Genomic DNA, 15,162 nt, shown 5'->3' on the forward strand with positions numbered 1-15,162 from the left:
GAAAGTCATGATAATATTTTTGGCTGGCACACTTATATATGGTACAAAAAGGTGAATGTTCATAAAGGATTTACAAACCATATAATTAGGATAAAATTGTATAGAGTGCGGGATAGTTACAAGAATTTACTAGAAGTAAGAACGCAATTATGGCTTTTACTGCTGGAAGCTATAGCAGTAAAGAAAAAGAACATGACAGAAGGGTGGACAACTTATAGAAATTCATTAAAACAAGAGGGAGGAGAGTATAAATTAAAAGAATTTAAGGAATTATCTCAGAAATTAACAATATGGTTACAATATCATCATTTGAATGAATGGTTAAAAAAGTTAGAATATGAGGGTTTGGGGAACAAATATCACAATTGGAGAGAGACCTCTTGGACTAATGTAAAAGTGTTGTCTAAAATGTATAAAATATTATTGGAATGGGAAACAAAAGATGAGCAAATAAAATCCTCAATGATACACTGGACAATAGATATCAGTCATAATATAGATATGGAAGCATGGGAATGATTGTGGAATTTGGATATAAAATCTACAGCATGTTTAAGAGAAAATTATATAAAGAGAAAATTAAGAGAAAATTATATAAAAGAAAATTATATAAAAATGATATATCGTTGGTATCTAACACCAAGAAAATTGGCAAAATCTAAATCTAAATCAAACAAATGCTGGAAACGTAAAGAGAAAGAAGGTTCTTTTTATCATATGTAGTGGTCTTGTAATAAGATTAAAGTTTACTGGGAAATGATATATAATGAATTGAAAATGATGTTCAAAAAAACTTTTATAATTTTTTTAAATAAAAATTTCTTTTAGGAATTATAGGGACACAACTACCAAAATTGTATATAAATTTATTTATGTATGCTACTACAGCAGCAAGAATGTTACTTGCCCGAAAATGGAAAGAAGTAGAAGTCCCAGTAAAAGAAGAATGGATACAAAAACATGGAATATGTAGAAATGGCTAAACTTACTTGAAAAATAAGAAATCAAGATAACAAACTTTATAAAAGAATGGAAATGGTTTATTGAATAATTACAGACAAATTGTAAACAGATAAAAACATAATCTGCAGTTTTGTAAGACTATATATTCACAGTCGATAATTAAATGAGGAAATTAAATGAATTTGCAAATGCAGAAATGAAAAAATTTAAGGAACCACAGAAAGAGGGGGAATGAAGTCAAATTTTGAAATGTTAAATGGATTGTAAAATTAATGAAATGTATCAATTTGGAAAGTATAAATAAAAAACTTTTTTTTAAAAAAAGTTGGCAGCCACTCGACTCAAGTTGTTTATTTCCTCATTATTCTTCCAAGAGCTTTGTGCATGTCTTTTGTTAAGTTGTGGGTGAACATATCAGACGACACAGCGATTCTTCAAACAGCTCTTGTTTAGTCACAGGCCAGAACAGAACTGAACTGAAGGGTTCAGCCAACCTGCTCAACTACAAAGCAACAGCAACAACTTTCTGTAACTATCCAATCACTGAACGTCACTTTCAATTCCTTATTTGCATATGCGGACCTGAGTGAAAACTATCTACCGTATCCTCCTGCAGGCCCAGGGCGAGAACTTCAGTACATAACATCTTTGTTCCTCAGAGTGTAGATCAGTGGGTTGAACGTTGTAGTACCAAATGTATAAAAGAGCAACATCATCTTGCCATGCTCCCTGGAGTAGCTGGATGGAGGCTGGACGTAACTGCAAATGGCTGACCCGTAAAAGAGTGACACCACAATCAAGTGGGAAGCACAGGTGCTGAAGGCCTTCTGCCTGCCTTTGGCTGAGCGGATCCTTAACATAGCAGCTGTTATGTAGCTGTAAGAGGTTATAATGACACTCAGTAGTAACAGAAGATAAACTGCACTGGAAGAAAGGAGCTCAGTGTCATTGAATGTGGTGTCAACACAAGCCAATTTGATTAAGGCTGGCGCCTCACAGAAAAAAGTGTCTATTTGGTTATGTCCACACCGTGGAAGCTGAACAGTCAACACTGTCTGCACTAGTGAATTACTGAAGCCACAAAGCCAGGCAAAGGCAGCCATTTTGAAACATACAGAGCGGCTCATAATGGTGGTGTAGCGCAGCGGATGGCAGATGGCCGCATATCGGTCATAGGCCATGACAGGCAAAAGAACACATTCTGTGGAGCCCAGAGCAAGGGAGATGTACAACTCAGCCACATAGCCACCATAGGAGATGGACTTGTTTTTCTTCCAGAAGCTCACCAACAGTAGCTGTCTTATCACAAAAGAATTTCAGAAATAGACTGGAAAGAGAAGTTGCTGAATTGCAACTTATTACCAAACTTAAAACCACGGAGAGACCTGGTCCGAATAGAGACATTGGATTCTTATCTCATTATACATGACAAAGCTATTTTTAGCCATCTCACCCCTTGCTTTTTCCTGTAAGACCATTGCAGTCGTGAACAGTTGTCAACAGGTTTACCACACCTATCAGCCAATCACCCATTCCCACCACCCTTCTGAGTAATACCCCTCCCCACCCTCTCACTATATATGAGGGTCTGGTGTCTTTTGTTTCAGTGTATCTGAAGAAGTGTGCGTGCACACGAAAGCTCGTACCAATAACTAACTTAGTTGGTCTCTAAGGTGCTACTGGAAGGAATTTTTTCATTTTGTTTCAATGAAGGAAAGGTTAATTAAGCCTTGGGAGGAGGGAGGAAGCAACAGCCCTTGTTATACACCCGCCGCCTACACACTCCTCTTCTGTTATGTACTGAGCTGAATCCTAGAACAATAGGATCCAGAATGCAGCAGTCTGATTGGTCCACAGGAGCCACCCAATCCAGCTCCAGGTGGAAGTGAATCAGCAACCTGATTGGCCTACAGGAGCAGCCCGGAATTAGCCAATCACGTGGGGCCCATTGTGTAAATAATGTATATATAGCTAGATGTTTGGGGGAAAGTTTCATTCATTGCTACTACAAGCTGAATAAAGAGCATGAAATTCACACTCGACTCTGAGTATATTTCATCTTCCTTATAGATTTAAATCTTCTGCTGCTGTTGCGATACAGCTAGCACAAGGGAAAGTAAAGAGTAAAGGCTGGGAGCTGGAAGGTAGGGGAAGCAAAAGGCTGGGTAACCAAACGCCAAACAAAAGTAAAAATAAAATAAAATAAGGGGGGGAGTAAAGCGTAGAAATTTAACTCAGGAGGAAGGAAAACGCAGCGGTAAATGGGGGTGGGGGAGGATCCAGGGAGGGAGGAAAGCAAAGCGCTCTATGAGGTAAAGCACCCGGCTCTCACACGCCCTTCTCTCAGCAAAGTTTAAGGGGGGGGGTCGGAATTAAGCAAAGCCTGCAGGCACAGCCAATCAGGCTTCTGGAGGAGGTGAATCCGCAACCTGATTGGCCTACAGAAGCAGCCCGGAATTAGCCAATCACACAAGGCCCATTGTGTAAATAATGTATATATAGCTAGACATTTTGGGGAAAGTTTCATTCATTGCTACTACTATGAGCTAAATAAAGAGCATGAAATTCCCACACGACTCCGAGTATATTTCACACACTATACATTTAACCCACTATAATACCACAGTGGATGGCACTGTGGTCTATAAAACAGAGCCTACGGCTTGCAGATCAGAAGGTTGGTGGTTCGAATCCCCGCGACGGGGGTGAGCTCCCATTGCTCAGTCCCTGCTCCTGCCAACCTAGCAGTTCGAAAGCCCGTCAAAGTGCAAGTAGATAAATAGGTACTGCTCCAGCGGGAAGGTAAACGGCGTTTCCGTGCCCTGCTCTGGTTTGCCAGAAGCAGCTTAGTCATGCTGGCCACATGACCTGGAAGCTGTACGCCAGCTTCCTTGGCCAATGAGCGTCACAACCCCAGAGTCGTCCGTGACTGGACCTAACAGTCAGGGGTCGCTTTACCTTTAATACCACTTTAAACAGCCCTGGCTTCCCCAAATAATGCTGGGCGCTGTAGCTTAAGTAGGGTTGCCATATTTCAACACCGCCCCTTTTCTTGCCAAATCTTTAAAAAAATGGAAATCGCCAAAATCTTCAATACCAACATGGGCTGCCGCACATCTGGATTTTCCCAGACATTTCAGTGATTTTCCGCACAGACACTGTTTACAAGGGCTGAATACTGACTGCGTCCAGGAAATTTAGGACGTATGGCAACCCTAAGTTTATGGTGCTGAAAGTTATTAGAAAACCCCTGTTCTCTTCACAAAGCTACAGTTTTCTACAGAATCAGACAGCATTAAAAAAAATTAGTAATCTACTGTAAAGACCACAGCAAATCAGATCCACTTTCCCCTCCCCAAAAGCAGCAGCTCAAAGCAGCTTATGAACTATGAAAACAAGCATTAAAAATAACAGAAAACATTTTTTATTTATTTTATTTTATTTTATTTTATTTTATTTTATTTTATTATTTTATTTATTTTATTTTATTTTATTTTATTTTATTTTATTTTATTTTATTTCTACCCCGCCCATCTGGCTGGATTGCCACCAATAGTCGCCAAACCAAAAAGCAGCATTAAGGAAGAAGAACATAAAGGGTCCAAATGAAGAATCAATAAACTAACAGTTAATAACTTTGCTGAACTTGCAACACAAATTCCACAACTTTGGCACAATTATAGCAGCTTGAAGTTCTTCTGCAAATGACGAAAGAACTCTGACGAAAGTCGCCTTCCCTGAGGATGTCATGTGAGTGGCAGCTGGCCTTTGGGACTGCATGTCTTAACAGGGAGCCTGCCTCTAATTGTTCAGCTTGAAGTTTGATTCCCTGAGGCTCCGTGATGTGCAGGAAACTTCCTTGCATTGTCCATTAGATTCTGGAGACGCAGCAACAACAGCCCCTTCTTCAGTAAGATCCCCATAAAGCCAGCTCCCTTCCCCTCCAATGCCCTGCAAGAAGTAGGCTTAAGCTGTGGGAGGTCTCTAGGTACATGTAGTTGGGGTGCAATTCTCAGCCAGAATAGCAACGGTGCTGGGGTGAAGTAGACAAGTTGTGGGGAGAGAGAAGATCCAGCTTCTCCCTTTTATTTAATCTTTGAGGCTCTACAGCTATCTTTCCAACCTTTCTAATACAGTGGTACCTCGGGTTACATACGCTTCAGGTTACAGACTCCGCTAACCCAGAAATAGTGCTTCAGGTTAAGAACTTTGCTTCAGGATGAGAACAGAAATTGTGCTCCGGCGGCGCGGCAGCAGCAGGAAGCCTCATTAGCTAAAGTGGTGCTTCAGTTTAAAAACAGTTTCAGGTTAAGTACGGACCTCTGGAACAAATTAAGTACTTAACCCGAGGTACCACTGTAGTCTATATTCGTATCTGTTTCCATTCTCCAGATCTTACTCTCTCGCTTCCCCACCACAAACACACACACAAAGAATGGACGCTTCCTCCCATCTAACTTCTAACTGCATTCAACTCCTTTCTCTCACCTCTTTTTTCTGTCACAAGTAAACACATGAACATTTAATTCATTATAGTCAATAATCCTTGGACTCTTTCCTGCGAACATAGCATTTCCTTTCTTCATATTCCACATCTACCATCCATCTTTCTGTCTGTCTGCCTGCCTGCCTGCCTCTTTGTACCTCTCCACACCTGTCTGCTTCTCTTTGCTCGACTTTCTCCTTCCATGCTGCCAGCCTCTCCCTCAAGCCAACTTCTGCATGGCCTATGATCTCTGGCCATAGCTTCCTGACCATAAAAGCCTATCCAGAGTGCATCTGTTGATGGGAGCGAAGCCCCGAGACAAGCTGACTGCTCTGGTCTCCAACAAGTAGCAGAACAAAAACCAGAGCAACGGATTCATCCCTGGAATAGAAGCAAAAGTTGTCTCCTTAGTCCTCACACGAGAAAAGAAGTGGAAGAAGGGAAGGCGATTGTTACGAAGACAGAAGTGAGGTTAGGAAGCGGCCGACCCAGCAAAAAAACAAAAACTTTATACTAGAGTACCGATATACGTGAGATGAAAAGGAGAGCTGAGATTAAGTGGCGTTTAGTTTATGTCTTTCGATGTATGGGAAGCAGCCTTTTCCTTCATGCAGAGGTGAGTACTGTAATTTGCTTTATTTACTCCTGCTGGAAGTTTCCAGTCCTTGTGGTTTTGCAAATTTTTGTGCCAACAGGCCTTTGCATCTGCCTCCCCAGAAAAACTCTTTAATGCATATTTGTTCTGATTTGCCCTCATGGTGCTCTCTGAGCGGTCATACCCAACCCCACTTTTAATACTGTTTGTGCCTGCAGAAGCTTTCGGATAGTCATACTATTTCATTTCCAAGCAGTGCACAACCTGAAATATGCTGCTGAAATCCTGTAACTTCTTATACCACAGCTTTTGCAGTTTACTTTTGTCCTGCTGCATGTAGACAGCAATAACACGTCACACACACACACTCACTCACACACACACACACATTCTATTTTACATTTTAGAATATTCATTTAAACAACTTTAAAATGTCAATGACTTCCCTTCTTCTCTTTCCGTGGTTTATTTTACAGAACATAAATTTCTGCATATTTTACATAAACTAAACCATTCATTATTCCATTACTACATCCATCAAAACTTATTTACACTGTTGACTTTATCTTAATACTGCCAACATTTTCAAATGTACACAATTTTCACCCATATATTCAAAAAACATTTCCCAATTTTCTTTAAAGGTATGTTCCTCTTGTTCTCTTATTCTGTATGTTAAGTCCGCAGTTTCATTGCAGAACTTGAGGGGGAAAACAAAACCCCACAGCTTTCTTGCCCCCACAAACTGTCAAATTGGTTTGCAGGCAACTAAGTTCTACTCAGAGTAGAGCCACTGAAATTCATCAATGGGTCTGGCTTTGCATAGGAATAGCAATACAGACAGTTGTCTCCCCTTGATCTCTTGGGTTTTTTTAACCAGTAACATAATCTATAAAAACAGAGGATCTCAAACTGTGGTGTGCGGATCACCAGTGATCCGCAAGCTTCATTCAGGTGCTCTGTGGGGTTGTTTGTATTAAATACGAATATTGCATAAATATAAATGAATATGAATATGGTATATGGATATACAAATAGATACTGTATATGGATAATTGTATTTTTATTCTATGGAATGCAATTTGTAACACAACAAAATAGAACGCCAGAAATTAAAACAGTGAAAATGCAATTAAAAACCACACAGCCTCTACCACAGCACTTTACAATTGTTACAACAGGCAGAAACATAATTAAGGGTCCACCCATACCTTGGCTTAATGTGGAATGTGAACTGCTTGTGCCTCCTTCAATTCCCCTACATCCAAGCATTGTTCCCCAACTGTTGCTGTCCCACACTATATCCTCCCTAAATCAATGCAGCTCTCGTACTTGGATTTTCAAAGCATAGGCAATATCCAGTTTTGAGGGCGGGAAAGTGTTGGATAGCAGCAGTTGGAGGAGAATGCTCTCAGTAGAGCATGAGACTCAGTCTCAGGGTTGTTGGTACATTTATTAAAGATCACAACATAAAGATCACTGCGTGTGGTCCCTTTCATGTACCCTCCAGCATTTCTCCAATGAAAATAGGGGCGTCCTATTCAACAACAACAACAGTTTTACTATTTATATCCTGCTCATCTGACTGGGTTGATCAAGCCACTTCCAACATATATAAAAACATAATAAAACATTAAACATTTAAAAAACTTCCCTATATAGGACTGCCTTCAGATGTCTTCTAAAGGTTGACACAATCGCCTCTCCCACTTTGTGGTTCTCGCTTGGATCCCTAGCATACTCTAGAGCAGAGTGGTCCAACACGTGGCCCTCAAGGCCTTTTTTGGCGGCCCTCAGCACCATATGCTGCCCACCACTGCAGCCCTCGCCTTCCCAAAGCCAGATAAGTGAGTTGCTGGGCTTTGCAAAGGCGGAGAGAGGGCTCTGACAGGGTCTTGGGGTCCCCCTGCCTCCTTCCCAAAGCCCAATTAGTGCTTTTCCAGCTTTAGGAAGAAGGGGGAAGGTTCTAGGATGCTGTCGGAGCATCGTGCCTCCTTCCCAAAGCCCAGCCCTCGCTTCTCTGGCTTTGGCAAAGCAGCAGGAGGGACCCCCTCAAATCTTGGCCTCGCTCCCCTGCCCTGCATGGCAAGGCAGTGTGCAGCTTGTGGGTTCTGTGTCGAAATTCTCTTGTGGCCCTCTTGGTATGAAAGGTTGGACTGCCCTGCTCTAGAATTAAGGGTGAGGAAACAAGCTGGGAGATGATTCGAACATGCGTGGAGGGAATGAAATTCGAACATGCTCTGTTGAATGAAATTGAACACTAGTGAGGGCTCATAGAACCATCAAATTGTAGAGTAGGACCCACAGGACCATCTATTAAAAACCAATACTTTTAAAAGTTGTGTGTCCTTGTTCCTCAATTTGATCCTTTCATATGGTTTTCTGGTCTTTCATGCATTGTGAGTTGCCATTATTTTTATTGATTATAGTTTAGTAAATCTTTATTATACAGTGGTACCTCGGGTTACAAACACCTTGGATTACAAACACTTCGGGTTACAGACTCCACTAAGCCAGTAGTACCACCTCAGGTAAAGAACTTTACCTCAGGATGAAAACAGAAATCGTGCACCGGCGGAGCGGCAGCCCCCATTAGCTAAAGTGGTACCTCAGGTTAAGAATGGTTTCAGGTTAAGAACGGACTTCTGGAACGAATTAAGTTTGTAACCAGAGGTAACATTGTAATTGTTAAGTGTAAACTGTTTAATTATTTTTTGCTGATATTTAAGTGTGCCGTTTACTTATTGAATATTGCTTTATTTGATGTAAGTTGTTTATTTTAAAGTTACGTTTTTATTATGGCTTCTTTGCATTGGATCAGATCATTATTAGGTGTGCGATCTTTGCTGTCTATTTTGTGGTTTCTTCGGCTTGTAAACCGCCTTGTCCATAGCAATATAGAAAGGGGGCATGCAAATTAAAAGTGAAATGGAATGAAATCTAGTCCAAGCCCCTGCAATGCAGGAATATGCAGCTGCCCCATATGGGGATCAAACCCACAACCTTGACATGGTCAGCACCACACTCTAACCTTCTTTGGCAATCCCTCGTAGCCAAGTAAGATTGTCTTCCACAGAAACAGTCTTAACAGTGAGTCTATAAGTGACTGTGGAAGCCAATTCCTAGATCCACACGTCCTTCAACGGTGGAGACATAGGTTTCCGGGTGGGAGTTGATCGTGGTGAAGGTTTGCCATACATGCCTTCCTCTTAGCCCTGAGTTCATGCTTCTTCAAAGTCCACAGCACTTTTGGTAAGGGCTGTTCTCCAACTGGAGTGCTCACAGGACGAGTGTTTCCCAGTTGTCAGTGTTTATACTACATTTTTTTAGATTTGCCTTGAGACAGTCTTTAAACCTCTTTTGTTGACCACCAGCATTATGCTTTCCATTTTTAAGTTCAGAATAGAGTAGTTGCCTTGGAAGACAATAATCAGGCATCTGCACAACATGACCAGTCCAACGAAGCTGATGTTGAAGAATCATTGCTTCAACACTGGTGATCTTTGCTTCATCCAGTACACTGATATTAGTTTGCCTGTCTTCCTAAGTGATGTGTAAGATTTTTCAGAGAATCTTTTGAGACGTTGGAGATGGCGTTTGTAAGTGGTCCATGTTTCACAAGCATACAGTAAGGTTGGTAGTACAATAGCTTTGTAAACAAACTGAGTCATCAAGCCTACCTAGAGGCACTGATAGCTGCCTCCATTGCATCCCCATTGTGCCCTCCAGCACAGCTTTTCCAGGTATGGAGAAGACAGCAGCCCACTAAGTATAACTTGGACCAAAACTTTAGAGGCCGGAGCTCAAGTGCCAGTCCAAGTATGGAAGTCCTATGAGAGGTGATGGACCCTCCTTCCTTGGTGGTTCTTAAGCAGAGGTTGGATGTCCATCTGTTATGGGTGCTTTAGTTGAGATTCCTGCACTGCAGGGCGTAGGACTAAATGATCCTCAGGGTCCCATCCAACTCTACAGCTCTATGATTCTTGGAGAAAGGACAATCTCCCAGCCAAATAACTATTGCTTCCATTTGCTGGTTGTCTGTGATTCATTAAGGTCTCCTTGATGTTACAGATGATGTACAGGGAAGCATCACAGGAAGAAGGTAATCAGACCTATGAAGGAGAATTCATCTTACTGGGAGTCGCTGACCGCCCACGCTTGGAAATGCTGCTCTTTGCCATTATCCTGATCTGCTACGTGATGACCCTGTTGGGAAACACAACCATCATTGTGGTGTCGCGGCTGGACCCCCATCTCCACACCCCCATGTATTTCTTCCTCTGCAACCTCTCCATCCTTGACCTCTGTTACACTACCAGCCTCGGACCGCGGATGCTGGTGAGCTTCTGGAGGAAAAACAAGTCCATCTCCTATGGCGGCTGTGTGGCAGAGTTGTACATCTCCCTTGCTTTGGGCTCCACAGAATGTGTCCTTTTGGCTTTTATGGCGTATGACCGGTATGCTGCAGTCTGCCATCCGCTGCGCTACACTACCATTATGAACCATTCTGCGTGTTTCACAATGGCTGCCATCTCCTGGGTTAGTGGCTTCAGCAATTCACTAGTGCAGACCGTGTTGACATTTAGGATTCCACGATGCGGAGAGAACCGAATAGACCATTTTTTCTGTGAGGTGCCTGCCTTTATCAAATTGGCCTGTGGGGACACCTCACTCAATGAGGCTGTCCTCTTTTTTGCCAGTGTGGCCATCCTTCTGTTACCAGTGGGCCTAATCACCGTCTCTTATGCCTACATTGTGGCAGCTGTGTTAAGGATCCGCTCAGCTGAAGGCAGGCAGAAGGCCTTCAACACCTGTGCTTCCCACTTCATCGTGGTGTCACTCTTTTATGGGTCAGCCATTTTCAGTTACCTCCAGCCCCGATCCGGCTACTCCCGTGACCAGGAAAAGATGGTTTCCCTTTTCTATACATTTGTCACCACCATGCTAAATCCACTAATCTACACCCTGAGGAACAAAGAGGTACACAAAGCTCTTGGAAGGGTAATGAAGAGGAATTAATCCCAATAGCTCCTAACTTTATTCAGCAGCTCAGTCTTATCTTTTAATAATAAAAAAATCTCTCACTAATCATCTCTATGATTCCCCTTCCCGTGGGAATTTGTAGCTTTTCTAGGCCCTATATTAATGAATGTTTGTTTTGTGAATATTTTATTGCTCTTATGATTACTGTAGTCTTATTAATGCTGTAATATTGTTTTAATGAAATTGTTATAGAAAGGTGGGGTGGAGATGTTGAAAATAAATAAATCTTTCTTTCTTTCTGTTCTGGCCCTTGCTTCTTGACAGAGTACTCCAATTCAGGTTTCTGTTTCTACCAAAATATTTTATTCACAGATTACTATGATACATAGGCACCACAGCAGACAGGAGATGGTAGTGCTGCAGCAGGACATTCATCTCATATCTGGTGGACCTCAAATGAAGCTGACTGTCGAAAGATAAAAGAAATTATTTCTCCTCAAAGTGCATATATAAATTTGGGTGCTTGCTCCCACAGGAGGCAGTGATGGCCACCAACCTATAAAGCCTTGTCCTCCATGCTTTTCTCCAACCCTCTTTTAAAGCTATCATTGGCTACTAGTCACGATGACTATTTTCTACATCCTCTGTCAATACCAGTTTCTAGAAGTTGCAGGAGGAAAAAGTGCTCTTGTACTTGCTAGTTTTCCGCAGGCATCTGTGAGACAACTAGATGGGCCTCTGACCTGATCCAGTAGGCAATAATAATAATAATAATAATAATAATAATAATAATAATAATAATAATAATAATAATTTATTATTTATACCCCGCCCATCTGGCTGGGTTTCCCCAGCCACTCTGGGCGGCTTCCCACTGAATATTAAAAACAATACAGCATTAGACATTAAAAACCTCCCTAAAGTACACCAAGGGGTGGGTTTTCTCTAATTGCAGAGGGTAGGCCACCTTCTTCCACTTTTGACACTCTATAATTTGTAAACCAATATTTTAGAATGCAGCATAGTTAAAAACGTTTTCCATTAGGAAATGCTAAACCCCTTTTGGTAGAGTGTTTTTGCTGCTATTCTGGGCTTCTTACCTGCTCCTAAGAAGTTGAATAGTTCTTCCCATTTTTTGAAGTAAAGTTTCGCTCACCTTCAGTGGTATATTTGACATCAGTAAATAGGATTTTTGTATGTCCATCTTTATTACTGAATTCCTAGCCATCCCCCACCACCTCTGCACTCCTTCACACGAACCGCATTTCCTTCCCCTGCCCGATCCCCTCCCAGTCACGCTCTCTCCTCCCCTCTCTCCCCAAGCAAGGACGGCGATTCTCCTGTAAGCGATTCTCCTGAACTTTTCCAGAAACAGGACAAAATAGAACTGGTAGGGCTACCACCACTCCCTCAACCCAGGGTTACCAGAAGCCACAGCTCAAGGGAGTCAGCTGTGCTCCTTTGTTACCGGCTAACCCCAAACTACAAGTTGCTTCCACAAAATTGCAGGAGAACCCCAGAATTAGCCAATCACATGCGGCCCATTGTGTAAATAATGTATATAAAGCAGATATTTTGGGGGAACTACTATGAGCTGAATAAAGAGCATGAAATCCACACTCGACTCCGAGTATATTTCAGCAACTCATTTGTTCCTAAGGCACAGAGCAACTTCTTTGGATATGATAAATCATAGTACTTAGCAAGCCAAAGCCATCAGCTTGACAAAGGAATGGGTTTGGCAGGTTACTCCTTACCCATTGTACCTCACGGATACATGATCAAAGGTTTTGGAAGGGACCCAGGTTATCATCCAGACTGATGCTTCCCCCAAAACTCATAACAGTATGTTCATCATTAAAGCACAACTGCCAAACAAAACTCAACTTCCAAGAGCAAGTCCAAGAGAGCGAAAACAAACAAACATATCTGCTGAACTTGAAACACATTGGGCACAATAATAGTTAGAATAATTAGGAATGCTTCTGCAAATGAATAAACAATGCCAGTGATAGTCACCTCTCCTGAGGATGCTCACAATTGCCTTCCTGTTGCCACCTCACCTGTGTGGTACATAGAAGAACAACGTCCTGAGTTGTGTACAGGGTGGTCTTAAGGATATCTGGCGCCATGGTGCAAAGTGTCGGAAATCAAGCCTTTAGTGGGAGAAACTGGCAACTCTCCCAGGCACCCGGCTTGGTCTCCTGTTGACCTCCCTGGCTGCAGCTGCTGGGTGACCTTGGGCCAGTCACACTTCTCTGAAGTCTCTCAGCCTCGCTCACCTCACAGAGTGTTTGTTGTGGGGGAGGAAGGGAAAGGAGAATGTTAGCCGCTTTGAGACTCCTTAGGGTAGTGATATAGCGGGATATCAAATCCAAACGCTTCTCTTCTACCCCTCTGGATGCCAATACTGCAGTATCATTGGGAAAACATTCCAAGACATCAAATGTGTGCGGATGCCCAGGTATAAATCCACCACTAATTTGGAATATGTAGTAATGTTTAATCATAACAAATAAATTAAAGAAAGAAAGAAAGAAAGAAAGAAAGAAAGAAAGAAAGAAAGAAAGAAGTAAACATCTAGCAATTGGGGAAATGTGAAACTTTTTGGATGGCTGGGAATTCAGTAATAAAGATGAACATACACAAATCCTATTTACTGATGTCAAATATACCACTGAAGGCAAGCAAAACTTTACTTCAAAAAATGGGAAGAACTATTCAACTTTTTATGAGCAGGGACCATAAAGAAGGCTGATCACCGAAGAACTGATGCTTTTGAATTATGGTGCTGGAGGAGACTCTTGAGAGTCCCATGGACTGCAAGAACATCAAACCTATCCATTCTGAAGGAAATCAGCCCTGAGTGCTCACTGGAAGGACAGATCCTGAAGCTGAGGCTCCAATACTTTGGCCACCTAATGAGAAGAGAAGACTCCCTGGAAAAGACCCTGATGTTGGGAAAGATGGAGGGCACAAGGAGAAGGGGACGACAGAGGACGAGATGGTTGGACAGTGTTCTCAAAGCTACCAGCATGAGTTTGACCAAACTGCGGGAGGAGGTGGAAGACTGGAGTGCTCTGGTCCATGGGGTCACGAAGAGTCGGACACAACTAAACGATAACAACAAGAAGAAGCCTAGAGTAGCAGCAAAAACACTCGACCAAAAGGGGTTTAGCATTTCCTAATGGAAAATGTTTTTAACCATGCTGCAATCTAAACTATTGGTTTACAAATTCTAGAATGTCAAAATTGGAAGAAGATGGCCTACTCTCTGCAATTAGAGAAAACCCACCCCTTGGTGTACTGTGGCGGTGAAAACCTCTTGACAATAATCATAAATGTAATATCTGAAAATATCTATTCAATGTAGAGAAAATTTAGGAGCACATCAGGAACATGAGAGCCTACTGGATCAGGTCAGAGGTCCATCTAGTCGTCTCACAGATGCCTGCGGAAAACTAGCAAGTACAAGAGCACTTTTTCCTCCTGCAACTTCTAGAAACTGGTATTGACAGAGGATGTAGAAAATAGTCATTGTGACTAGTAGCCAATGATAGCTTTAAAAGAGGGTTGGAGAAAAGCATGGAGGACAAGGCTTTATAGGTTGGTGGCCATCACTGCCTCCTGTGGGAGCAAGCGCCAAAATTTATATATGCGCTTTGAGGAGAAATAATTTCTTTTATCTTTCGACAGCCAGCTTCATTTGAGGTCCACCAGTTTTGGCATTATGGGAGAGAGAGAAAAGGGGGCATGAGCTAGATATGAGATGAATGTCCTGCTGCAGCACTACCATCTCCTGTCTGCTGTGGTGCCTATATATCATAGTAATCTGTGAATAAAATATTTTGGTAGAAACAGAAACCTGAATTGGAGTACTCTGTCAAGAAGCAAGGGCCAGAACAGAAAGAAAGATAAATTTATTTATTTTCAACATCTCCACCCCACCTTTCTGTAAATTTCTGTAAAAGTTCTGTAAATTTCAATAAAACAATATTACAGCATCATAATATTGCAGTAATCATAACAGCAATAAAACATTCACAAAAGAAACATTCATTAATATAGGATCTAGAAAAGCGACAAATTCCCACAGGAAGGGGAGTCATACAGATGATTTATGAGAGTTATTTTA

At 41.9% G+C, this 15,162-nt stretch overlaps 2 protein-coding genes across 2 annotated transcripts; one reads left to right on the top strand and one right to left on the bottom strand.

The window, feature by feature from the left end:
* Window positions 1–746: 746 nt before the first annotated feature.
* Window positions 747–5,721, bottom strand: LOC114588619 (olfactory receptor 2G6-like). The gene is made up of 3 exons (XM_077923527.1): window positions 5,618–5,721; window positions 1,608–2,262; window positions 747–821 (listed from the first exon to the last, which is right to left on the bottom strand). The coding sequence occupies exons 1-3, from the start codon at window positions 5,719–5,721 to the stop codon at window positions 747–749; spliced, it is 834 nt and encodes a 277-aa protein (XP_077779653.1).
* Window positions 5,722–10,118: 4,397 nt separating this feature from the next.
* On the top strand, window positions 10,119–11,063 carry LOC114588405 (olfactory receptor 2B8-like). The gene has a single exon (XM_028713675.2). It carries the CDS (start codon window positions 10,119–10,121, stop codon window positions 11,061–11,063), a length of 945 nt encoding a protein of 314 aa, XP_028569508.2.
* Window positions 11,064–15,162: the final 4,099 nt, after the last annotated feature.

This window comes from Podarcis muralis, chromosome 2 (assembly GCF_964188315.1).
Source record: "Podarcis muralis chromosome 2, rPodMur119.hap1.1, whole genome shotgun sequence".
NCBI lineage: Eukaryota > Metazoa > Chordata > Lepidosauria > Squamata > Lacertidae > Podarcis > Podarcis muralis.

Bases quoted from the DNA above. Each gene is read 5' to 3' on its own strand.
- LOC114588619 (XM_077923527.1), bottom strand. From the start codon at position 5,721: ATGGTCAGGAAGCTATGGCCAGAGATCATAGGCCATGCAGAAGTTGGC. The intron at 2,263-5,617 runs GTGTGGAGAGGT...TTTTGTGATAAG, and splicing joins GAGCAAAGAGAAGCAGACAG to ACAGCTACTGTTGGTGAGCT. The intron at 822-1,607 runs GTTATGTACTGA...AATTCCTAAAAG, and splicing joins ACACTCTGAGGAACAAAGAT to AAATTTTTATTTAAAAAAAT.
- LOC114588405 (XM_028713675.2), top strand. From the start codon at position 10,119: ATGTACAGGGAAGCATCACAGGAAGAAGGTAATCAGACCTATGAAGGA.